This window comes from Lepisosteus oculatus, chromosome 2, assembly GCF_040954835.1.
Source record: "Lepisosteus oculatus isolate fLepOcu1 chromosome 2, fLepOcu1.hap2, whole genome shotgun sequence".
Lineage (NCBI taxonomy): Eukaryota > Metazoa > Chordata > Actinopteri > Semionotiformes > Lepisosteidae > Lepisosteus > Lepisosteus oculatus.
In genome coordinates, this window is record NC_090697.1 from 63,216,247 (window position 1) to 63,242,107 (window position 25,861).

The following is a 25,861-nucleotide window of genomic DNA, read 5'->3' on the forward strand; positions in this document are numbered from 1 at the left end:
TTGTTTTCAAATGAAATAAAGACAATGCAGTCCAAAACACATGATAAATAATTTTGAGCAACCTTCATTCCTAATTTTGTGACTTGAAAAAGATCAATTATTCATTATGCAACATTTAAATTGCATGAAAGCAAACACCCACCTCCCTTTTATAATTAGATGAATGGTTACCATGGTAAATAAATGAAATCCTTCTGTATTTGGACACATACATATTATCATCTGAAATACCAACTTTGGAAGGACATCTGTAGTGCAGCTGTAATACAAATATGAAGGAGATGAATTTTAAAAAAAGCAATCGCAGAAAGGAAAATGTCATACAAAAGATAAATGTTCAGTATGCTTATTTCACCCCCTTCCCATTCACAGAAATTGTACTTGCATTGCTAGATAAGAGGGGGAGGGAACAAAGCCATACAGACTTCTGCCATTAGCAACAGCACGCAGCTGAGATTCCATTCTTACTTATGCTATAGACTCTGACTGGTGGAACACTGTGAGAAACTGTAGGATTTTTAACAGTCATTGGATTAGCATTGCCCTATATTTTATGTTAACCCTCTCTAATCAGATAAATATCCACTAGCTGGTCAGCCCCGGATCTGGGAGGCCTACGACTGAATTTTCCTTCTCACCAGATGATCTAACAGTGTAACACTGGCAGCAGCTGGAGTCCTGGCAAAGACTTAAGGCTACACTGTGCCAGGTGGTGTGATTAAGAAAAAATGCCATTGCAGTACAGGGTGTATTTCTAAATGGGCAAGGAAAGCTCAGGAAAGCATTTTTATTGGAGATACAGTCCAAGCTGAGATGTTAAATTACAAAAATATTTTTAAAATTTGTCTCACAACAGTGAGGTATTTCTTGAATAATTATATCAAAATCAATAATAAAAAAGGAACCTTCTGTAGAAAAATGAAAGGTGTGGTTCAATCTTCTAGCATATGTGGTGCAATACTGTAGTAGCACAGCATACTTGAAGGAAATTGAGTCTAGTTGGGCTTCTTCATTTTAAGAAGGCATTAAGTCACTGCATTTAACAGACTGAAATACATTAATATTGATCTACAGACCACTTGTTCTACCTCATTTGGAAGAGGAGCTCTCAGCCACACCTACTCAGAGACACCCATAGACATCAAATGCTACTCCCTCAATCACAAACAGTACATACACAGCCAGGAAGGCACTAACATAATTATCTCTTGTTCACAGTCCTGTATGCTGTCCGCACAAAGCACAGAAAACTGAAACACACCCTGTTGACTGAAACCTGTACAGTGACCACTGAGAGGCAGCGTAGGGCAGGGAATAACTTCCTAGACAAGAACTACAGTATATGTCAAATTGTTTCTGGAGTGTCACAAGGTCTTACAGTGTTGATTGCAGTGAAATACTTGGTCAAATTGTTAAATTAGGAAGAGTAACATTGGCATCAAGGCCTGTAAAGGTACTAGTTACTCTAATTGAATCCAGTGTATTTTCAACTTTAAAAGATTCAAATAAAATACTACTTATACAGGTATCTACCTGAGACAAGTCAGATCAGTAATCATGTAGTAGCTCCACACATCCATAAATCATGTGGTTTTGAAAAAAAAACAGCAATTTGACAAAAAAAATGAAACAGCGGGATATTAAGGCCTACTACAAGTGCATGAAAAATCTTATGAACCTGTAAACCTGTGAAACATCCATGCAGATGAGGGTGAATCTCCTACGTTTCAGGAGCAGAAGATCAATAATGATTTTTCATTTTATTTAAAGTAAATATTTTTGCTATGTATACAGTATTTGATGGGGACCTTTGCTGACTTGTATTTTTTTTTAATTTGACACAGTGTTCAAGAAGCTGAAAAGACCACTAATTTAGATCACTGAAGTTACAAGTGAGTTTGAGTGGGGTTAAAAACCAGAAGACTGGGTTTCTAAACACAATTTGCAGGAATCCATGTTAACTGGATTCTGCTTCCCTTGTATCCAGACTACAAGACCAGGGACTGGAAATGATGGAAACCAGAAAACGTAACATCTGGTGTTGAAGAGCCACAGAAACTCTGATTTTTTCTTTCACTTGAGCTTCTCATAATTTAATTGAACCAATTGACTTAAATGGTCTAAATTACCACCGTTTGTTGTTTGTAATAACGGGGATGGCAAAAATAATATAGCTATTTCTAATCTCACATTGATATTTCTTGGTGGAAGTCTGAGTACCACTTTTGATAATATGGCAGGGAAGTCATGAAGTCCCCTGGGCTTGTCCATACCTTTGAGAGTTCTGAAAAAATGGATAAAATCCCCTCGCAGTCTTCTCTGTTCAAGAATTAAGAGATTTGGTACTTTATTCTGTGAGCCCAGAACATTTCCTGAAGCCTGGAAACATAGCCTGATGATTTTCTCTAAACTGTTTTATGAGCTGCACTATCGCTTTTGTAATGTAGTGAACATAACCGATCTCATTATTCTTATCACAATGCAATCTGCAGGGCAAAGAATGTCCATAACTAGGAACACAGATTTATAGACTTCTCTAACCCTTCAAAAGTACCTGGCCTATAGATATCTTCTATAAAAGAAAGTGTCATTTAGCATGTAACAGAGGCTATAATCATTTCACTATGGGGACTTCTTGAATACAAGTAGAGTTGAGGAACAGGGCAATACAAGGGGAAAGTGGTAAAGAAGTGGCAGGCAGCAATGAGCATGGGCTGAGAGTACAAGGCCAAGAGGTTATGGCTGACAGAAAGAGGCTGGGTGATATATTTTTCAACTATAGGATTTCTGAAGCAGTACGAGTGGTAGTGCATAGTACCAAGAGTCAGTGAGGTAGACCAGCCCAAGTGGTAGTTATGGTTAGGACTAGGGATGGGAAGAAGGATGCCCCCTGATCAAAAGAGATTTTAGACCAGGAGATTGTGAATCCTGAAGAGCAGCAAAAAGATTGAAGAGAAAATAATTGCCAAAAATGAACTGACCCGCAGAGGTACTAGTCATTTCTTTTGAAACACCTAGGTTGGGTGTCTTTAAGGGGAATGAGAGTATAGGAGCTCATTTTGTTGTATTTATCCAACTTATTTTCCTGTGGCTTTCTAAATAACTTATTCAATGCAATAGGATTCAGAATTAGCAATGAATTACTCGAGTCTTTTAAAAGGTAAACTACAAAAATATGATGAAAGCTCATATTCCAATTTGGTAGCTTAATTAGCTATTCAGCTACTCACTCCCACACCACCTCTCGGTTGATCTTCAGTGCTTTTCCTTTACTACTGCAAATAAAGGCACTTTTTGGAAGTTTTGCAGTACTTTTATGGCCTGCATGGATCCTAACCTGTCACTTCCTATTATTGACAAAATCTTAGTGCACGACATAGTGATAAAAAACAAACGACGGTTACTGAGTGCCTTACTCAAAACATAAGCATACAACCAGATTTCAGCAAGTTCACTGGAAAAAACAAACACGTGTAGGGACAAACCTTTTTGTGACTACTTTTAATGGCACAAAATGAGAAGTGCTATCTTAACACACTTTTTGATTAATTACACACAATATTACAAAGAGCTACAAAAAAAGCAGGATAAAAATTACTTTGGCTCAGTGAACTCCTTATGCTTTCAGAAAATTCCTTTTCATAATTCAGCAATTCCAAAAAACACAAAACAGGAGTTAAAGATAATGTTAACTGCAGAAAAGACTAGAAATGTATCCAGTACTGGTCACATTTTTCAGAGTTAAAGTTTCCAGAGCATATTTTTATGTCTTTAGCAGAGCAAAAGGGATTATACTCATTTTCAATCAGCAAACATTGTACCAAGCTCCATTTCCAAAATATAAATATTGTTCTGCTACTGTATGTAATGGCACAAAAAAATCTGGATAGGTCTGTTTATCATGGAGAGTTGACAAAAGCACAGAACTATGTCTCCAGGAAAAGATATAGCTCTAGGAAAAACTATGCAGCAAGTGAAAATTTAGAAGTCCTTTAAAACCCAATGAAAGAAGTACATGTGTATTTAACATGGAACACCAGGTGTGTGCACGTGTGTAAAGTTCAGGAGACCCTGAACACTTCTAGGGATTGTTCCTACATTGCAGTGTAGAATAGCATTAATTAGTGAGTGAACACTTACTCTCATACTCAAAAAACAAATCTCTGTCTCTGTAATCCACCAAAAAGCCCAAAGCATACCACACTTGGCTGGAACAGAAACAAAAGATTAATATCCAAGGCAGAATAACCACACTTGGTCTATCACTAGATCAGTAATAATAATAACAATAATAACAATAATAATAATAATAATAATAATAATAATAATAATAATAATAATATACTATTATTAATAGCTTACACTTATATAGCGCTTTTCTGGACACTCCACTCAAAGCGCTTTACAGATAATGGTGACTCCCCTCCACCACCACCAATGGGCAGCATCCTGGATGATGCAATGACAGCCATAGTGCGCCAGAACGCTCACCACACATCAGCTATTAGTGGGGAGGAGGAGAAGTAGAGGATTCTTCTCCACAATGGATACTAGAGAGCTGCAATACCTGCAGGTTTTGTATGTCTTGATAAAGCACATCCATCAGAATAATTGTTAAAGTTGTAAATTGCACCAGTTTAAGACATTAATGAGCTGACTTAGGTCATTAAGAACTATGGGAATGAAAACTGGCCCTCTAGTATCAGGATTAGTGCCCTGTAAACTAGTTTGACTAAATTAACTGCCCTCTGGGTTCTTAAACTCCAAAGAGGTAGCGAACACAAGTTAATGCAACAGATTTACAGTGAACCCTAGAATAATGCAATGAAGGACTTTTTAGGAAAATTAAGAGGGAAATCAAACTGGAACATATCTATCATGTCCCCACCACACAATGCAATGAATACAGCTTATTTCTTCTGTGAAATACTGTAGTCAAGGACCTAGAGGATGTCAGACTTGTAAAGTTGTCCAAAGACACAGCATGATATCAACGAAACAGCTGAGATAGAACTAAATTCCATTTGGCTGCAGTAAGACTAAAATTATTTAAGTGGAGTAAAAAGCTATAGCTGGTAACCTATACATTTCATACATATGCCTATTTTTTTTTCATTTATACTGCACTTTGAAAAACGTGCACCCTACCCATGTCTTAATGGCCATTACAGTAGCATATTGCATTTTAGCACACAAAACACCTTCTCTTTGCGAAAACGAAGGCCTGTAATGTGACAGAATAGTTTTTCAAACCTCACCTGGAAGCCATGCTGACTGTGCCCTACATGCACAATAGTAAACAAGAATTCTAGAAGTACAGACATGCTTCATTTTTGTTTGAATTTACAGGTGAATTTCAAAATCTGTGTAATACAAAAACCCATGCCTTAGTGTTTAAAGGCATGCATTCACTTGACAATTAACTAGGAAAAAACATTGTCACTGTACAAAGCACCCCACCCATCACATTTTGATTTAGGGTTAGATCATACATAGATTCACATGCGGTAGTAATCAGGTCATACCAGGTAATTTCTTTAAGTAGGCAACTTCCACATACATCCATACAAATCGTTACTTGTGAAAACTAAAACAAAAATAAGATTTGGAGGAACCAGGCAAAAAATAACTGCAGTGCGAAAGGATGGTCAATTTGTTTGATCCTTTAATTCCTGTGTTTTCAATTAGTTTCTTAAGAAACCTTTTACCATGCCTTGAGACAGATCTGCTGGCACCCTCAATCTGTCAGAAGGGTGTAAGAAATCCATCTGTTAACATATTTGAGGTGGTAAGAGAAGTGGTGAAACTACTATACAACCATCAGTGAGACAGGCTACAATGTTAATTCTCTATAGGCAGATCAGGAATAGCATCCAACTGGGCACTTGTTTGTTTTTACTTAATGCCAATTAAATTAATACCATAATTAATACTAAGATCAATATGTTTTATTAATTCATTAAAATGAATACTCAAAAATATTACTTAGAATTGTGCTAAAGCACAAGAAGAGTTTGAATTTGATATTCACTTGTGCAACACAAACCATACTTCTAAACTGATAAGATAATATTCCTTCAGAGGTCCAATCTCCCTTACTAATTAGGCAAAAATGTAAATGATTAGGGAATTCTAATTTACTTTTTGACTTAAACATGTTTTTTATAGACTAAAATAAACGTGTAATACACATTACAACCCATCTAGGTGGCCCTTATCACATTTGTCATTTAAGTATTTATTGGTGGTTAAAATTAGAAATCATCACATAGAGTAAAAATCAAGTGCTGAATGCACCGTACTCTGTACTGTTTGACTCCACTTCCCATTTCTGAATATGGGAACTACACATCTGTTTAAACTGTATGCAGTAAACACTTAAAACGCTAAGTTCACACCCAACGGTCCTTAAGCATAAAACAACACGTTTCAATACTTTAAGTTAACCAATCCAAATGTTTTCAATTTGATTTGTAAAGCCGTAACTTGGTGGTTTGATGTCAAGTGTCACAATTAAAAATAATAAAACTACCACGAATCAGCTTAGGAGGGGGCAATGATTATTTTATCTAACGTAATATTTTTCTTCAGGATAAGTATACAATTTTAAAGTAAGTTTGCATCTGTACAAAAAATTAAGGGTGTGAAGCTAACACTACTGTAGCACTAACAACCTTGGAAAAGTCTAGCACATTAAAATGAACTTTTACGTTTTCGTTTTTAAAATATTCCCCTCAATCCACCACACAGAGATAGCAATGCAGAATCCACAGCTATGCATTTCAACTACATTATTCACACTGCAACAGATTAAGACATCACTAAAACCAGATCAATTTATTTTGTTCTTAGTAAAATCTTTGAAAGCTGAGCTTCTAAATTTACTTATAAAGTTTAAAAAGGGCAATGGATCTCAGGGCCTTTATTTATAAACCATTTACCAACAAGTCTATGTCAGTTTGCCTTCTAATCATGTCTGTTTTTTCATTCTAAATATTGCAGGCTTCTTCAATATTTTTTTTGATTTTTTAATATTAAAAACCTGATCTTTACATCTTGTGCTTGGTGTTACCGAGATACAAAAATGATTTATGAATAAAAGCCCTCCGTGAGATAAACACAAATACAGAAAGCACAACAATCTCATAACCCTCAAAAGTTCTTTTGTGGGTTTATTTTCAGAGATTGGAATCTGCCATTTCCAGGAAATGGACCTGTGGTTACAGCATTAGAGAACACCACCATCATAATTGTTCAGCATATACTTTTAAGCCAACAGGCACAGAGGTCAAACAAGGAGACAGAAACTAACAATGACAGCTGGGAGACTGCATACAGACAACCAAAAGAACAAAAATAAAATATATTGAACATGGTGTTGTTTTTGAGGAACTTTAATGGGAAAATCTTTCCAATCTGATAAAAACCCAATACAGACAACTGAGATTTAATATAAAGATCATTACCTTTTAAAGGATTTCTTCAAACTGGGGGACCCGCCCATAGCACAAATTAAAGCCAACTTTTTCAGGAAAAGATTAACAATAAAATCTTTTTTAAACCCTGTAATTCATCCTCCCCTTGATTACTACCCTCTGGATATGCATGTTCACATTCTAGGTACAGGTGTTTTCCTTGTATCCCCTAGTGAAAATCCTGATGCAAAGATAAGACTACATTTTTATAGCAGATATAGGTGATAGTGGAAAGACATCTGTAAGGACCTGCTTACAGTAACATGTGCAATGGAAGCCTATTTTGTGAACCAAGCCTGTGGCACTAAAACAATATATTTTTTACAAAGTAAAAATATTGCATAAAGAAAATAAAAATAAAATGGCGGCTCAATACAATGATAAAGTGTACCATCCTTAAGAGTAATACCTGATGAAACTATTTAGGCTTGAGAAAACATTTCCAAAGGTAGCTTTTCTTTAATCCCATTCTGTGACAGAAAGGCTGATTCTGTGACAGTACAGCCCAATTCACCCAGTACAGCCTTGCCTGTATACTAGTTAAAACACACTGCAGTACTTTACTGTGTCTTGCTTCCAGAAATAAAACATGCACTGATTGATTGCAAACTCTCTGCAGTCCTACACTAATGTTTTATGAGCTTCTGATTATATAAAAAAAGCTATACTCACTGGGTAATATCTGTGGTGGCCTTCATTATTTTTTAGCTATATTCTCTCATACTGAACTGACAACAAAGCAGTCCTGTGCAAATAAAAAAGTCCCAGTATACACTGGAGAGCCTCTTTAATTTATTTAATATTCTGAGCTGTATTAGGGTTAAGAACTAGGTGCAATATATAGTTTTCTAAAAAGCTAAAAGACTTTTATCTGTATTTTTGTATCCATAGTAAAGACATTGTGAAGTAGAGTAAAGCACATGGTAAAGTAGGGTAGTAAAATACTGTACCTTCTTTTCTATTCCAGTGCAGGCCCCTAATAGCCAGCTGTTTAATTATATAAGGCATTCATTCATATTAACCTAACAACTGAATTTCTGGCTGTACACAAATTTTGTACAGCATTGGCTCGCTTAGCACTGCTTCTAATACCACCGATTTGCCACAGCGTTCTTTGTTTTGGCCATTATTTTAACTAAAGCAGAATGTTTTTCTGTGAAACACAGGCCAGATGGAAGTGCCTACACTGCACAGCAAACTCAGGGCAGGCTGTAGCTGTGCACCCTACTACAATTTGTGCCAAAGGCAAGAAACAAAAAATAACATACAAGCTCTCAGCCAATGGGAGTATGTTCCCTGTATGGCCAGTACCCTCAAAAGGAAGTCATAAGCTTCCCATGAAGCTGCCCGTGCACAGCCAGGCCCATCTTTGAAGATGTAGGTCCTCCCATAAGTCTCCTTCCATAATGATGGTAGGAGACTTATGGGAGGACCTACATCTTCAAAGGCAGACAGTTCATCTATACAAGGTCTGACTGAATGCACTCGTCCAGAGCCAAATAATGGATTTCTTAAGGAAAAACAATTTAAAAATAAACAACTTCCTGTACAAAATAGAAAATTATATTCTGTGACCAAAATATAAGAAGTGCCATTATGGATGAGGACTTTACTTGAATAGAAGATGAGCATACTGTATATAAAAATAGAAATAGTGCTCTTGGGAACATATTCCCCATTGAACCCACGATAATAAGTGTCTATATTACCTCATACCATCACTACTAAATGAGACATTGCTGTACTGAAATAGATTGGAATGTATTTAAGTACCCCTGTGGTAAAACACGCATAAGTGTGGCAAACCATTTTTCTATAGAAATATAAACAATATTTTAAACTTGTTAGAGTTCAAGAAACCATCAACACAATACAAAATTCCTGCATTGCAAACTCTCTTTAGGGGTGTGACATTAAAGCTATACAGCCCATATTCAAGAAACTGATGTAAGCAGGACAAGAGAATACATCAGAAAATCACAGAAAATTGTCTGAAATCCAGTAAGGAGAATTTGTCAGTCTGTATCCTTACACCTGCAAAGCCACCCACATTCTAAGTATTAGCATCTACTCTTGGAAAGCAGGGCTAAGGATTGTTGTTCACTCCTCTGAAATAACAGCATGCTGGTATCCTTGTCTGGAGTGGAGACCTGTATATAAAAAAGTCCTGCCCTCATGCTTATTTATCAGGGCTCAAAGCAAATGCATTGAGCTTGTTACAGTGAGATCCCTCTATTGCCTTCTCTACTTCTCAAATCCCCAGTGTCTTTGTCCTACCTGCACAAGGCCATTTATGTCGTGCAGACTAAGCATTTATCAGTGTCCAAATCAAGTCTGCAATCCATACATGGTATATCGGTATATTGGACAACTTGTAGGACACATCCCACTCAGGGATGAACTATCAATAAATATTCTGTTTTATAAACAATGGGCAAATTGACTCAGACTCTCCAAACAGAATTTTAAAAATCAAGAATATACATAGGGTCTTCCAAATTGTGATGTCATAAAATAAACATGTTTTATATGCCATATATCTATATAAAATGACAGGTGAAACAATTACACAATGAGTCTGCACTTCCTTCTGCCACATTGGCTAGGTAATTTTGTGTTGTGCAGACTTGACTGCAGTTGCATTGCATTTAATCTTCATTTCTTATCTTCATTTGTAGCGATAAGAGACCTTCTTGCATTAAGACCCATTGAGCACAACATTTTCACACACAGATTACTTTTCATTTTTTGGGGGAAAAAAAAAACTTACTTGATGCAAAAAAAATAGCACATGGCTCTAAAGCTGAACATAAAACACACTGCTCTGAAATGTTATTTGATTATGTAGTATGTATAGCCGTCTTACAAAACAAAAGAACAGATTTCCATCTTCTAGAAATTGAGAAAGTATTCTTTAAGCTGCACAAATGTAATGTTACTCTTAAACTATACACTACTCTGTCTCATCAATAAATGGAAAGCCAGACTTTGAGCAAAAGTGATTTATGGTGAGAGTATGGTGGGCAATTGTCACACTGCTGTGAGAGGCTGTTTAGGCACTCTCACTTCTCTCTAATCTTGTCTCATACATTTACTTGGTGCATACTACATACTAGATTACTACTTATATCATTGTTTATAACTGACAACACTGCTATTGCCACATACTCATCCCGATACAAAGTAGCAAAAGTTTGCAGAAACTTGTGGTTTTTGCACTAAGCTATGGAGATGTTTTCAGACATTAATTAAATCTGTAGCCTGTTCTTTGCAATTTTGTTCAGTTAAGTCACCTCCACTTACTTACAAAAAAAACAACAACTGGCAGAAAACTTTGTGGGGGAAAAAAATCAAATTGAAATTCACATTTTTACTTTTAATGTACTTTGAAAATTTGATTCAAAAGCTAAACATAAAATCAAGTGCTTACAAGTTATATTGTGCGGTTCATTGCTACAATTACAAAGGGACAGCTTCAACAACCTCCGTTCCTTTGTTTTCATTAATATCTAAGGGAACCCCCATAATAAACATTTTCTGCTGACAGCTCTCCCTGCACTTAGCACAAAATTCTAACCATACAGGAGTGCTTCTACAGTCAGCGAAACCTTCTTTCAAGTCATCAGGTCTGCCTATTTCTAGAGGCCCAGGTTTTCAATTCCAGCTGAGCTCTCAATAACCCAATCAAACCCATGGCAGACCTAATCTGAAGACCATTTTACTTTTTACCTCCTGAACAGTTGTATATTTCATAATATTTCCTTAACATTGTCATGTGACATTACCAACTATTGGAGGCACAATGACTAATCGAACAATCAGTTCATGGAAGAGTTTGATTAAGTAACTAAAAGCTCATTTGTTATGAAAACCAGAACACAGTGGAGTTCTGAGGAATAGACATTAGGAAGGCCTGTTCCGTAGTAACATCTTTTCTGATCCCTCCCTGTGAAATAGCCATGACATGCACCTAACAAAAGGATGAAGGAAGCCTTTACTGAGAAGTGTGAATATAAGATTATATATATTTTAAAGTGCATGATCTTACTAAGATGTGTGTTTTTCAATTTGATTCATCTTCAGTTTTCCATTAAGAAAATTTAACTTTGCTATTTGAACTCCTCAAATGTTGTATCATGACTTTGGGCCACTGCTTATATGTAAAAAAATATATAAAATCTGGAAAATAAAAGGGAGTTTCATCACATTGTATTTTTCAACTGTCTCAAACCAACCTTACAAAAGAAATTATATTTCTTAATAAATCTAATAAAAGTAAGGGTAGGTTTCTCATATTAAAAAATTAATATTTTTTATAAGATTTAGCTTATGGGTTACTTCACTCTCGGCCAAATCTTGTTAATGTTTTCTTTTTCCTTCATTTATGTATTAATTTGTAATCCCACGCAAATTATTCATCTTCTATACAATAGGCATTTTGCACTGTGGGGATCCAGATGTCACTCCAGAATGGCATCTCCTAACATTCATCTGCAAGATGAAATTGAAAATATGACAGAAACAGGACTGCACATGCAGAGACGTTTGATCCATTTCAGGTGTCTTGAGTTGCAACTTACTGTGCACATTATACAGATGAAACGGAAATTAAAACATATTATTTAAACTTCAAGTCTGTAAAATTATTCCAAGAAGGGTAACAAGCTTGAAACATCCGGTATGTGCTATTAGTTCACATTCAAAAGCCTGCAGCTGGGATTTCTGAAATGCATCAAAAAGCTTTTTAACAGAAGTCTGTTCTCATCTCCACACCTGTAAATATCACAAAAGAGGAAGCAAGAAATAAAACTAACAAATACAATTCTAAAAAAGATATGAAAAAATGACCAAGGATAAACAGGGTGTGAGTGACAGAATGAGAAGAGAAAAGACTGCAATATGATAAAAGGCTTGTGATAAACCCTCTCATCTCCACCCCTATTCATGAACAGTGCTCTCAGAAAGATGTTTAATATTTTTGGGTGAGAGATGACTAATGTCATGCTTGAGTTGGGAGAGAAAGAGAAAGGGCATTTGTTGTACAAACTGACATTTAACAACTTGACGGATCCCAGGCACTTAAAAAGAGCTGGCTGATGGGGATGTCAGTCTCTTCCCAATGTAGACTCTGAAAGACATTGGAGGAGAAAGAAATAGGTCAATATTAGATCGAGATCCACAAAAGACTGAAGTCACAAATTACACTTTTGCAAATGTATTTTGTTATTCAGAATTTGACTGTCTGGCAGGGAAGATGTACAAGAGAATCAAGTTGTGACAAATAGAAAACATAATATGGAGTAGACACATGTAAAACCATACCAGGTAGCCTAGCTTTGTACCATCATATAATGCAGACAACCATGCCACTGGATGCTTACACTGGAGGGATGTGTTATAAGAAAATGGGACAATTTTATAATGCTCAGGTAGCACTAATTTTAATAAGGCTTCTTTAGAAGGGGTTCTTAATAATATCTTTAATAAGGGGTTCTTTAGAATTCTAAGGAAAGGAAAGCTGTTATGTTAACAAAGAAAAAAGTGCTATGTACAGGTTATAAGAGCAAAAAAAACAACAACTCCCTGACCAAAAGGTAAACAAAGGACATTACTTTCAGCTAATAGGCATTTGAAGAAGAAGAAGGCAGAGACATGTTTAAAATAAAGCAAATAATTTCCAATAATGGAGGTGTGGAAACTACAGCTATGATGTGAAACTAAACTATAATCTTATTTTTATTGTAAAACATGTTAAAATTTATATTCATACATTTGCAATCATTGGAAGGAGGAATAAATATCTGCATTGTACATTACATTTCTAGACAGCCCTGGATGAAATCTGTGCCAGACAGGGAGGAGTAAGTGTCTCCACTGTTATTTCGGGGCTCCTGAAATGATTTCATGCTCCCCCTGTAAGCTGTACAACTTGTAAAGCACTGCATTGCCACCCACAGCTGCACTTCCTTAATGTGTCCATACACAGTCCCCACCCTAGCTATGAGCCTAATGTAACCACATAGCAGAAGCCATGGGAAAACTAGATACTCCTGGGCAATTTTGGTGTGGAATGATTCCCTAAATTTAGCTGTGATTGCGGCTTCCAACAGATAGTGCAGAGAGGCTTTAACCTAGTGAATGCAAGTTAAAATAACAAGAATGCCAGACAATCCCAATCTGCCCTCTTACATTCAGTCTCTTTAAGGTTAACTCTTATGTATACATTTTTAATTCTGGCTAATTTATTGCAGGAATCATTACTTATAGAAGAATGCAATGTGAATTTATAAGGTCTGAACGGTAAAAGTGAAAATAAAAGATAAAGATTCTGCTGTGAGCACATAATATTACTCTGCAACTGCAGAGCCAGCAGCCATATCACTCTGCAACTCACAACTGGCAACCCACTGAAGCTAAGCAGGTGTGAACCTGGTCAGTACCTGGATGGGAGACCTCCTGGGAGGTTGCTAAGGTTGCTGCTAAAAGAGGTGTTAGTGGAGGCAGCAGGGGGCACTCACCCTGTGTTCCATGTGGGTCCTAATGCCCCTTTATAGTGACGGGGACACTAGACTGGTGCTGTCCTTCGGATGGGAAATAAAACCAAGGTCCTGACTCTCTGTGGTCATTAAAGATCTCGGGGCGTTTCTTGAAAAGAGTAGGGGTGTAACCCTGGTGTCCTGACCAAATTTCCCATTGGCCCTTACCAATCATGGCCTCCTAATAATCCCCATCTATGAATTGGCTTCATTACTGATAGCTGATGTGTGGTGATTGTTCTGGCGCACTATGGCTGCTGTCGCATCATCCAGGTGGATGTTGCACATTGGTGGTGGTGGAGGGGAGTCCCTGTTACCTGTAAAGAGCTTTGAGTGGAGTGTCCAGAAAAGTGTAAGCAATTATTATTATTATTATGATCACACTATTTTAAGGGCTTCTAAGAGCCAAAACGCAACCTTTTCTCAAGTATTTTTCTCAAGGCATCTTGCAATACAATAACAGCGATAGAATACATATTGGTGTATAATTTCAGTTCTATAATCCTTTTTATGGATCGGAGTAGATGTAACATTTGTGCCTTTTCCGTGCCATTATAGAACTTTGTCCTTCCTCATCTTGAACTTGGTGTTTTTTTTCTTGGTAATGTATTGAACTAATGATTCTATCAATCAATGATTTATTGAATAAATCATTATTTCAATAATGATTGAAAATGTAACATTAGCTTTTTTTCCTTTCTTCATTTAAATGTTTTCCCACTTTTTAATTCTGAGACAGTTTACTTAATCCTTTAGAGTTTGTTTGGTGTTGAATATGATAAAGACTCATATGAGCTTTTCAGACACTAGCGCAATATTCCTTCCCATCACACTCTTGAGATGTTTAAATCTTTTTTTAACCTTTGCTTGAAGTTCATTATGCTCCCTTGTGTGACCTTCTGTTTTTCAATTTCTTTTATTACTTATTACTTTTATTATTTATTAAACCAAACATTATGGGTCACTACTTTTAAGTTTTCATTTTGCTTACTCTTGGAATTAATCTGTTCTGTGCCTCAGGCCAAAGACATTAAAACTGTTACCATTCACTCTCTACTGATTAAACCTTCATTTTAGTCTCTGTACAGTTTCAAAATACTCTTTGAAGCACCTTTTATTATTTCACCTCTTATCTTTACTCCATTTTGAATTTTGATAATTTAGGAATCTATACAGACACATAAGAGTTATTTTACCATTCTGTAACATTATTACAGTACTTTGAGAAATAGATGCAGTAAGAACACAAGAACGAAAGAAATTTACAAACAAATCTCATTCAGCAACTCCGTGAAGGCTGAATATGATATATTCATATATACTATATATATGATATATGATATAATATATACAATATGGCCCCATATGTTCAGCCTCCTTATAATGGCAGAAATGTCCTCCCCATATGAGGACCTGGTTGCTGTGGTGTGTGTAGATGTACAGTATGTGCCCGCAGTGTCACTTACCCCAGCCCCAGTGCCAGGATGTGAGAAAGGAGGAGTGAGGGGATGAAGACTTTGAGGAACTCGGCTGAAAAGACGCCCCCTTTCTTCATTGCTCCAGTCTTCCTCATGCTGAGGGTCACGGAGCGCTTTGGGTGTCGGAAGTGAAACTCCCTGCAGGGAAGAAGAACAGCGTTTCTTCCCTGTGGTGTTCAAGACAGGATATGCTGAGCCTCTCTGTCCCACAGAACCAAAGCCATTTCAATTAATTTGAATTAAACATGTGGTAACCAGAGGTGTGCTTAACACTGAGTGCACCTAGTCCTTTTCATCATTTCATCATTCTTGACCAAATGTTTTCTTAGGTTTTAATACTGTTTTAACTAGCATTGAAGCAGCAGAATTGGAAGACAAATTGTTATTGTTTTGTCTTTGTACTGAAAATGAACCACAACAATTGTTACTGAAGAATCACTTACAACAGGCCCTTTTTTTAGATTTCAGCTAAACAATGAGCTTTTAAGATATTAAAACCTTATTAAATCTTAAAAGACATACCACATATGTATAGTTTGAAAATTCACCACAAATGATAAAATATCTGGTGCACATTCTGATCCAAAAGGAGCAAAAATGGTTTTTAAAAACCCACTGGTCACCTCATATTACTGTACACTGGCATTCCGCTGGCAAGACAGCGTTGAGGTCTTACTTGGGTGGAATGTTCTCTGGCCTGCTAGACCAGTCTGCTACCCAGTCTGCACTCTTCTTCATCAGAATGTCATCTTCTCTCTCCTTTTCTAGTCCCTCTTCCTCCGACTGCAGAGAGAAGGAGGAAAAATACAGCAGCATAGTAGTCAATGATGAATATAGTGGGCTTTGTGTTCTTGTATTTTAAAGTACAAAATATTTGAGTCCAGTTATGTTTTCATAAAGCTTATTTTAAAATACAACAGGAAATTACAGTGATTTTCCTCAACCTTAAGGACTGAAGCATTCTACAAAGGGTGTGCTCTAAAGCACACCAGTAAGCATACAGTGGAAAGTCATAGCAGCTATTTCTGTCCAGACTTTAGGAAGAGAATGAAAGTAAAATAGGATGAGAAATCTGTGTTTTGCAGGAAGCCTTGAAGCAGACTCTCACAATAATAACATTCAGACTGACAAGATCACTAACGACTGAAAAAGACCTTAAGCCATAACTAAAACATGCAGAAATAATAAACAGTAAGCTTAATAATAAAGGCTGGAATTTAGAAAAATGCTGTGGGCACCTTTAGAAACAGGGTCTGAAAGGAAATTAAATATCATATTGCCTCCGCAAAAAGACTAAACCAGACAACTTGTTTCAGTTTCAAAATGCAAGTTTGCAAGGGTGAAGTTAGGTATTAACAGTTTTATCATTAGTCCACAAGGCTGTTACCCAACTCCATGCCCTCAGAACAAGGAAGAGCTGTGAAATGCCAGCTCATAAGATTCAGTAGGTCACCCATCTCTGTCATGGTCCTGGAGAGCTGCTATCTTTCATGTACCTTCAATCAGTAACCAAAGGTAACGTGAATCTTAACTAAGAAAATTTGGTCCAATTAAGCGAGTGAGAGTAGAGAGTACAGCTCAATGAGATTTCAGTATTTTGGATAGAAGGTTACCACACGAGGGAATGCACAGGATACCTGGACATTCCAGGCGGGCACATACCTGTGTGCTGCCATTGTCTCTGCCACTGTGCATCTCCACGTCAAAGGTAATCTGTCCCTCGTCCTGAGGACTGTGGGGCCGTGGAGGGCTGGAGAGAGGCAACACAATGCTCAGCAGCTGCCAAACACACACTCTCTGCACTAAACGATGCTCCAGACATGGACAAGGTCTGGGCTTTTATTCTGAAACAAGACGGCAGTTTGTTCCAGGTTAAAAATAAAGTAAAACACGATAAAATCAATAAAGAGGAAAACCATTTTTTGCCCTTTTTTCCCCCTTAAAATATTACAGTACATTATCTGGTGAACTTAGAAACAGGTATCCATATTTTGAGAGGCAGCTGCGGTTTTAAGTTCTTCTTTTTTCCTTTACTTATGGATTACTTTTGGGAGACTGAAGCTGTAAGAAACACAGCTCCACGCACCATGTCTAACCACATATAAAAGGTTACAAAGGACAACTTGCAGGGAAAACTAAGGACAAAATTCAAACCCAGCAATGCTGCTCCTAGGATGACTTAAGGACTCAAAACAAATGTGCAGTTACATAGTGGTTTTGTAACATATGGAAAATAAGAAGCAATAAAACTCATTTAACTAGAAATTTGGGTTAAAAAGAATTTCATTGGTAGAAGCTTTTATCTCATTTTAAAGATCTGGCTGATCCACATAGAGGATCTCGTGGTTTCATGAGGGTTTTGGAGCTAGGTGCCAAAGGAATCAGGAACTACAAATTCCTCTACTACCATTAAACAAACAAATAATGGGTATTCTATGTTCTTTTGTCTATTCAGTTGAATTATGGAATCAATTAAAATGGCAGCAGCAGGGATAAAACCTACTCAAAAGGAAACCAATCTGCGTTATGGTGACTGTGCTGCAATAAAGTTTTCAGGTCATTGAGGGGTTTGTATTAAAACAGACCTGCCAAGAGAGAGAATTATGCAGGGTGAGATTTTTTTTCAATACTCCTGTGCCTTAATGACTGAAAATCTTAAGAATTCATGTATTTTTGTTCATCTTTGACCGGGTCCAACTCTGCCAAAACAGACAGAAATCGTTCACAAAAAGATTTCATGTACAGAACATCAATAACATGTTATCTGTTCTCCGTGTATCTGAGGAAGAGCACCTGGTGAGTGAAGTGGATAGGACATGCAGCTGCAAAGATAAGCTTTATATTATTAGTGAGGTAATAAAAGCAGTGCTGGGAAAATTACTTACCTGATATTGTTTAGGTTGGTCTTTTTTTAAGTTGCTCCAAAACTGAGAAGTACCATTTTGTTGCAATACTAAATAAAGGATATTTTACAATTGTTTAAGAATTTTATTAAATTCATATTTGCTCAAATGTTCCTACTCTGGACCACCTTGTTGTTGACCAGTTCTCACTGGTACCAAAACATCACAACAATCCCTCTCAGAAATCAAGGCATTTCCAGAGAGGGTATCACACAGGATATCCTCTTCCTCTCAGCTATCACTATCCCTTCCTCTCTGTCATCACCCCATGTCCTTCTCAGCTCTTTCTGTTGCATGTTAGGAAGAGAAGTGCCAGCCATTTTCACCTCTTCCTCCAGTGCACCCATCACCTGTCTCTGTTGTTCACCATGCCCTCTCCTACCTCCTCCCTTCTAGCCCCCTGTATCCTGAAGCTAACTTTCTGTATTCCTCCCTTACTCTCTCATTTTTTACAAGAGCTGCTCCTCTTCTGCATTTTCACTTCCACTACTCTACCCCCCAGTGCTCTAACACTTACTCCCTACTCTGTGTCCTTCAGCTCAGCTGCCCCAGATAACTCTTCCCTAAAGTTTTTGATGTGTACAGCTCTCTTCTCCTTACTCTTCTTTCCTCTTGCTGCGTCCCCCCAGAATCCACCCCACCCTGGGTCTCCGCCAGCACACCGACCTGTCACAGGAGGAGCTGCTCTGGCTGGATTCGTGCTGGGCATCCAAAAGGATCTTCTCCATGTCCCCATTGTGGATGGAGGAGGAGGAAGGGACATGTTCCAGCCCTCCACCATTGTGCTCGTCTTCGCCTTCATTCCCGTTGCTGCTGCTCGGGGGGTGGGCCACTCCCGTGTTCCCATTCATCTCCAGCTCCACCCAGGACCCTGTGACGCCACAAGCGTTAGACCTCATAGGAGAGAGGCGATCTGAGAAACACAAACACTGCTGGGTCGCGACGCGAGCCAAAATCCACACTTCACAGCACACAGACCCAGTGGGTGAAAAGGAGTACGATACAGTTATTGCACATTCCTCTTGATTTAAGATAGCATTGACCTAAATATATGATCCCTTTCCCATGGGGATGTCAGACTATAAGAACAAATGGAGAAGTCTTCAAGAAGGACTCACTACATAATATATCTTCAGCTCTGCAAAGAGACTCAGTGTACAATTCATCATCCTAATGCTGGAAGTCTTCATAGACAAAAATGAGGATTTACTTAACTGACAGATTAGCAATCTATTCAGGGGCTACAAGGATGGACGGAAATGCAGGGTGCCTACTCTATGAAGAGTGAGAGCTGTTGCTCTTTAAGACGCGAAAAGGATAGGTGTCTCAACGACTCTTGCCAAAGGAAACAAGGCAACAGGCAGCTGAACACACACAGCAGCTAAGTGCATTACAGTACAGTAAGTGGGATCAGTGACTTCCACCCTTGATACACAACTTCGGCACATGATCTTTTATTATACCAGTTCAGCAAAAAGAGGCAACGCATTGTTACAGTTTGTCTACAAACTGCAATTAATGAGAACATTTTCAGCATTCTTGATTATTAGTCTCTTTCAAAAACATATTGTATACATACTAATTTCTTAGTTAAGCAATTGCAATCAAATGCAATACTAAACAGACAGGGAGATGGTACATTATCTGCACTTTTAATGACAAAAAAGAACAATACATTATACATATTTTTTTTTCACACAAAAACATGCAAAACTGACATCATGGTAAAAGGCTTGCATCTACTGTCCCAAACACCCAGTTTGCGGAAAACATAGCCAAGACACTATGGTTAAAGCCACGGCTCTTCCAAACAATGCCATGGGATCTTCAATTATATAATAGACAGGAAACATTAATTTGAGGTCCAGACATTTCATCCATGCCATCTTTCAGACCAAACAATAAAAATACATTTCAACTCTGGCAAGAAAGGATTAGAATTGTTTATGTGCCACAGTTTTCAAGTTATTTGCATCGGTATTTAATGATTTCAATTTCTTTCTACTAAACGGCATCAAAATGACTGTTTCAAGCAGATGTGTAGCTGTCACTATTTCTGTTCTGTCTTACAATGCATGTTCAGAGAGGCAGACATTTTAGCTTGGATACCTTAAGGACAAAACTGATAGTATACGTGGAAGGGAGGGGAAAAGCTCGTTGTTCAAACTTTTAGCAGATTAAATATTTAGTAGGTGATATGCAAATATTTATAATACATTAATTTAGCAAAAGTTACTCCTAAAATGATTTTCTGGAACTGGCAGAGGTATTTAGACTAATGTGTGAGTAAATGACTTTTCTGTGTACTTTTAGCTTTATCATCAGCATCTGAAATAGCGAAACCCTGGAAGAATATAGGAAGTGCTAGGAATGAACCCAAAAGATAAAGTTACTGCAAAAGAAATCAGTGCTGTTTTGAAATTCTGAAAGACACAAACAGGAATAGTATGAGGCAGTAAACGAACCCCAGCTTGTAAAGTTAGTAATGGTTCATTGTTTAAACATCCCCAATTCAGCAGCCAGCCTTAAGTACCAGATCAGACAACGACCTGGGCGTGACCCCTGCCCTCTTGTCACCACTGCAGTGGTGCATCCCAGCTGTCAGAGTACTGCAAGAGCTCTTTGTCTTTGCTCAAAGTCATCAACAATCTACCATGGCACTCTGCAGCTCAGCATTCCACATGTTTTGCATCACGGGGCATTAGTTCATACCAGGAGTGAAAATATAAAAAATTAAGCTCGCTTACAGTGGACCCATTTAGAACACCCAGGCCGTATCACTGGCTCATTATCACAGTGGCTTGGTTTGACTGCTATAACCCGCCCCAGAAGGATAAGCTTTAATTACATGTGGAATTCATGAAGACTGGCTCCAGTGAAGTTATCTTAACACACACAGAGGAGATATGATGAGAGACTAATTAGTCATTCTGCAGGTGTTCTTTAGAAGATCAGCGGGCAAACTATGCAGAAATATAGAGTGTCCTACAAGACGATTTCAGCTTTCCATCTCAATTTAAGGAAATCAAATTCTATTACTTTTTCAGTTATACAGAGTAGCCATTTTCACAGTATACCATTCACTCCTGCAAATGTCACCAATATGCTATCTATTTACCTCCAAGGGTGAGTACAAAGTGGAAGCAACAGTAATTGAGCTGTAATTTCAATGCACCAAAATGCAACATGGATCTGTCCAATATGGTGCAGATTATTGTCTGTATATTTAGTGATGAAGGATAAACATGTCTAGTATGGGCAAGGATCAGACAAGGTGTGCTCTGAGAAAGAAGAAACTGTAAAACTAATGCAACAGTCTTAGTCCCAAGCAAAGCTGAGAACAGGAGACACACTGACAGGCTGTGGAAACATGGAACAAGGTACCCAGCAACGCTGCTGAAACAGATACCCTTGTTTCTTTAAGGACACAGCTGGATTAAATCCTTATATCAATCAATCTAAATATCTGGCAGGGATGAGAAATGCTAAAATGTTCTGAAATGAAGTTGCAGTGCTAGAGTTAATGGTAATTCTACAGTATCTGGTCAAAATGTTAGGGTGCTAGATCTCTAAATGTTAAGATGATGTGTAATATAACTACATCAGGTGATCTTTGGCATGGATAAATAAAGGAAGACTGTAACTTGTAAATGAATGACCAATCTTATTTACAGGACTTTATAGGGCTTTGTTAGGAAGAAAGAAGGCAGTTTTTGTTTTATTTCAACCCATGGTTGTACGATCATGGAATGGGTGATCACAATTAGGTGTAACTTATGTTTCCATAACATTGGTAACAAAATTGTGAATGTAAGGTGAAAAGCAACATATCTATTTTTCCATTAAAGTTCAGGAGTATACTGTACACCTGCAGTGTGCTGTACCAAGAGATGGCGAGATTATTGGATCTCTGGCATGTTTTTCAAGGTGATGCTAATCCTCACAGAGTCCTGGCCCCTCTGTCCTGCTCCCAGGAACACAAAGAAAAGCCAGCTTTCAACACGTGGCAAAACACTGCCTGATCCCAGAGCAGCTGCACAGAAGAACAACACTGTTATACTGTAGTCTGAGTTAATGCCACAACAACAAGACCAATCCCCTGAATGAAACACAAAACTGCTTTAAAACTATTAGAACATAATTAGTTGAAATCTGAATGTTTAAATATTCACTTAAAAAAATATTTGGAAATTTACACATAACTTGGTTCCACATCTTATTTATTTGTATCACTCTTTACTTTCATAATTAGGACAATAAACCTCTACATCCCTCGAAACCAAATATAAATTACATATTTGCCTGCACAGAGAAAGAAGTCTTGTTGCACGATTGTAAAACTATCAGAACAGCAATTCTGAAAGTCTACTTTAAGCATCACTGAAGAGATTAATTACATGCTGTCAGCATGCATTCCCAGACTTTATCAGAACCTGATTTTCCTCTGGGAGCATGGTGAGAGAAACATTATGCGAGTTATTAAGCCATTACTGATACTGGCTAGGGCTATTACCTCTTCCTCTCTCCTCTGCCAATAGTAATGGGATAACTGCGATTGTTACCATTGATGAACGGTGACACAAATGAACGAGAATATTCAGACAATATCAAGACTTGTAAATTGCAGATATAAGAGCCCTTCTGAAAGTGATAGTGATTTTGATTAAAGAGAGTATAGTAAATGTAAGTTATGTTTGAAGACGCAGTGTGAACTATATACACCGTATTTACTCTATTCCTGCGATTTGACAATCCTTTTTCACTCAAGCAGAAGCACTATAAGGCCTAAATGATAAGTTGGTCTCAACTGTGCAAGGTTTGGAGTTTGATTTTAAAACTGCTTGTGTACAGTCCTAACATCTATATACAGAAATATTATAACCTCTTTTGCAGAAAACTAATACCTGGTTTTGGACTCTGTAAATAGTGTGGGCAGTGCTGTGCTTGAAATTGTAAGGCACTGTGATTCTGCAGAAATGATAATGTGCTATAATGATCATTTGTGCTGTAGTTTCTGGTGCCAATACAATTTGGTCTTGTGTAGGAGGGACTGTCTACTGATTCCTGCTGAGCCTCCTTTACAGTAATATTTAATACAAAATCACCATCATAAAAAACAGGAGCCATAGAAAAATAATCTCTTACAACCAACAAGTAACAAAACTGAACAATTTTATAATTGGAATATTGTAAACCACATTCAGATTTTTTAAATTTTACTATAACAATATGGTTCTCTAATATGGACTAAACGCATCTACACATCTACTGCTACATCTGTTCTCTTTCTTTTTCTTTTTCCCATTTACAACCATTTTTTTTGTGCAATATATGCCAGGGACCTGTGCAATACATTTATATTTATATCTATATTTTCATCTATATTTATATTCATATGTGTGATACGATTTTTCTGTGTACTGTTCTGTTCTAGTTTGTTCTTGTGTGTCCGGACTGTGAGTAACTCTTGTATTGTATTGTATGTATTGTACTATTATTATATAATTCGTTACACTGTGGCTGTGTTATGTGTGTTAAGCTGCTGTTGCACTGCAATTTCCCTCACAGGATCAATAAAGTATCTATCTAATCAATTCACACACAATATATTTTTAGAGAATACTTCAGCTCTATAATTAAAGACATGCCACAACAACTTGCTGCTAAGAAAGGGAAATTAAAGGGGGGGGGGGGGGGTCTGGTAAGGCAGGTATAATTAAGATAAAAAAACGTAAAAACAATTATTTCATAGGAACTACCAGAGACAATAGCCAATGCCCATGAAAACACAAGACTTGACTAGTTTCAAACCTCCACTAAGCTGTATATTGCACAACATTTCAGTATCTACAAACACTGCTTTCCTAATTCTACAAAAATAGCAAATCTAAAAAGATCATGTGGTTTTCTACAGTAGTCCTCCAATTCCCCCCCACCCCACACACACTAAACATTTTGCATTGCGAAGTAAACAAAGCCACACTGATAGGCAGGCAGGCAGGCCACATTTTCGACCTGTTACCCATTAATTTGTCAGCTACAGCCTTCAAAGATAATACTGGCAAATCTTCCCCCCCTTTCCCACATTATCTAGCGGAACATTTTGTGAACAGTTTACAACACGAATAAGACAAGCTCTAACATGTCTTATTCCATGCCATCCAAGAATTCAGTAAACGACCCAAGTTTTTCTTGTGCAAAACTTAACATTGAAACGGTTTTTTACAGCAGGCGCAGTGTAAACCTGGAAATGTTTAAGACTAATGCAGATGGATACCTTGTTTTTGTAAGAGTTTTACCAGCGCAATCGTCATAAATAGATGCATTTCAATACAAACACAGCCATAGGTCACATTTGGTCTCAAATTAGGCAACCACAAACAAAACGGGCGTTAAATATTAGGTGTTACCAATTTGCAGCTTGATATGTAAACATGAATAAAACATTTTAATAACAAAATATTAATTTACTAACAACACCCCAACCCCCTCCTATTTCTCTTTTATTTATTCCGTTCTTGCCTTGTTGACATCATGAAGTACCCGCCCACTCCGAACTGCTGACCAGCGAGATGATGCTACTCCTATTGGTCAAAAAAATGTCAGTCACAATAACATCCAAGGAAAACCCCTCCTTTCTGCCCCCTTCTCACATTGTCGGCAATCCGGTTCGCTACAGAGAACATCAATCTCAGATAGATGCTACCGTCACACGCTGCCTCCGCCTCCTAGATAAGAAAGTCAGCCTAAGATATTTCGTTAAGTGTACATATTAATGGTGTTTGCTGAAATTACCTGTATTTTTAAAGCCTTATTACTTTTTACCATGGGATAAAGCAGTGTTAGAACCAGAACTGTACGACCTCCAAGGGAAGACGTGAGGATTCACGCCATTTTCTTACCGTTGAGCCCCGGTTCTTCGTTGTTGTTTTGCTGTGCGGCGGCGGCGGCGGCGGCAGCAGCAGCAGCAGCAGCGGACATCATGACTGGGAGTCGTTCGCGTCTGACTGTCAACACGCGCTCACTCGCAAACCCTCGGAATGGGACGTGCGCGCAACCGCGTCCGCCAGCCGCGGCCCCACCTGAACCCGGCTGACGTCAGTTGTGTATTAATACATTCGTTTATTCACGAACATCATGCGACCTGTACCCTTATGCTTTGCATCACCGGACAGTTAACTTGCGTTTGCTGAATTTGCTCGATTTTGTCGCGATGTCCTTGTACTATACATGCACAATAAATCTTTATTCTACACGAATTCTATCCATCTAAATGTCATATTCTGTCGTTTTAATTTGTCTGGCATAATTATATTTCAGCCTGTTCAGCCACTGGGATCTGTGTAAACAGCCGAGTTGTGCAGTTTCATTGTATACCTCTTGATTAAGTACTGCAGTGATTTGCAATTTCATTTACGAGGCCCTGGAATTAATGAGTAGTGATGTTATTCATCACTACTAATGTATTG

The 25,861-nt window shown here is 37.7% G+C and overlaps 1 protein-coding gene across 2 annotated transcripts; it reads right to left on the minus strand.

Moving 5' to 3' along the window:
- Positions 1 to 3,485: 3,485 nt before the first annotated feature.
- On the minus strand, positions 3,486 to 25,557 carry LOC102690577 (BCL2/adenovirus E1B 19 kDa protein-interacting protein 3-like). 2 transcript variants are annotated; one of them, XM_015345101.2, is made up of 6 exons: positions 25,295 to 25,557; positions 19,059 to 19,305; positions 17,152 to 17,239; positions 16,166 to 16,272; positions 15,478 to 15,627; positions 3,486 to 12,603 (listed from the first exon to the last, which is right to left on the minus strand). In XM_015345101.2, the coding sequence occupies exons 1-6, from the start codon at positions 25,374 to 25,376 to the stop codon at positions 12,555 to 12,557; spliced, it is 723 nt and encodes a 240-aa protein (XP_015200587.1). In that variant the 5' UTR covers positions 25,377 to 25,557; the 3' UTR covers positions 3,486 to 12,554. The 2 variants fall into 2 exon arrangements, with proteins under 2 accessions (XP_015200587.1, XP_006625864.2); XM_006625801.3 differs by having other exon boundaries at positions 19,059 to 19,263; positions 25,295 to 25,552.
- Positions 25,558 to 25,861: the final 304 nt, after the last annotated feature.

What these genes read in the sequence shown, in the direction of transcription:
- LOC102690577 (XM_015345101.2), bottom strand. Translation starts at nt 25,376, where the DNA reads ATGATGTCCGCTGCTGCTGCTGCTGCTGCCGCCGCCGCCGCCGCCGCA. An exon ending in CGAAGAACCGGGGCTCAACG is followed by an intron (nt 19,306 to 25,294) that starts GTAAGAAAATGG and finishes TGTGTTTCTCAG; the next exon opens with ATCGCCTCTCTCCTATGAGG. An exon ending in ATCCTGGCACTGGGGCTGGG is followed by an intron (nt 12,604 to 15,477) that starts GTAAGTGACACT and finishes AATGTCTTTCAG; the next exon opens with AGTCTACATTGGGAAGAGAC.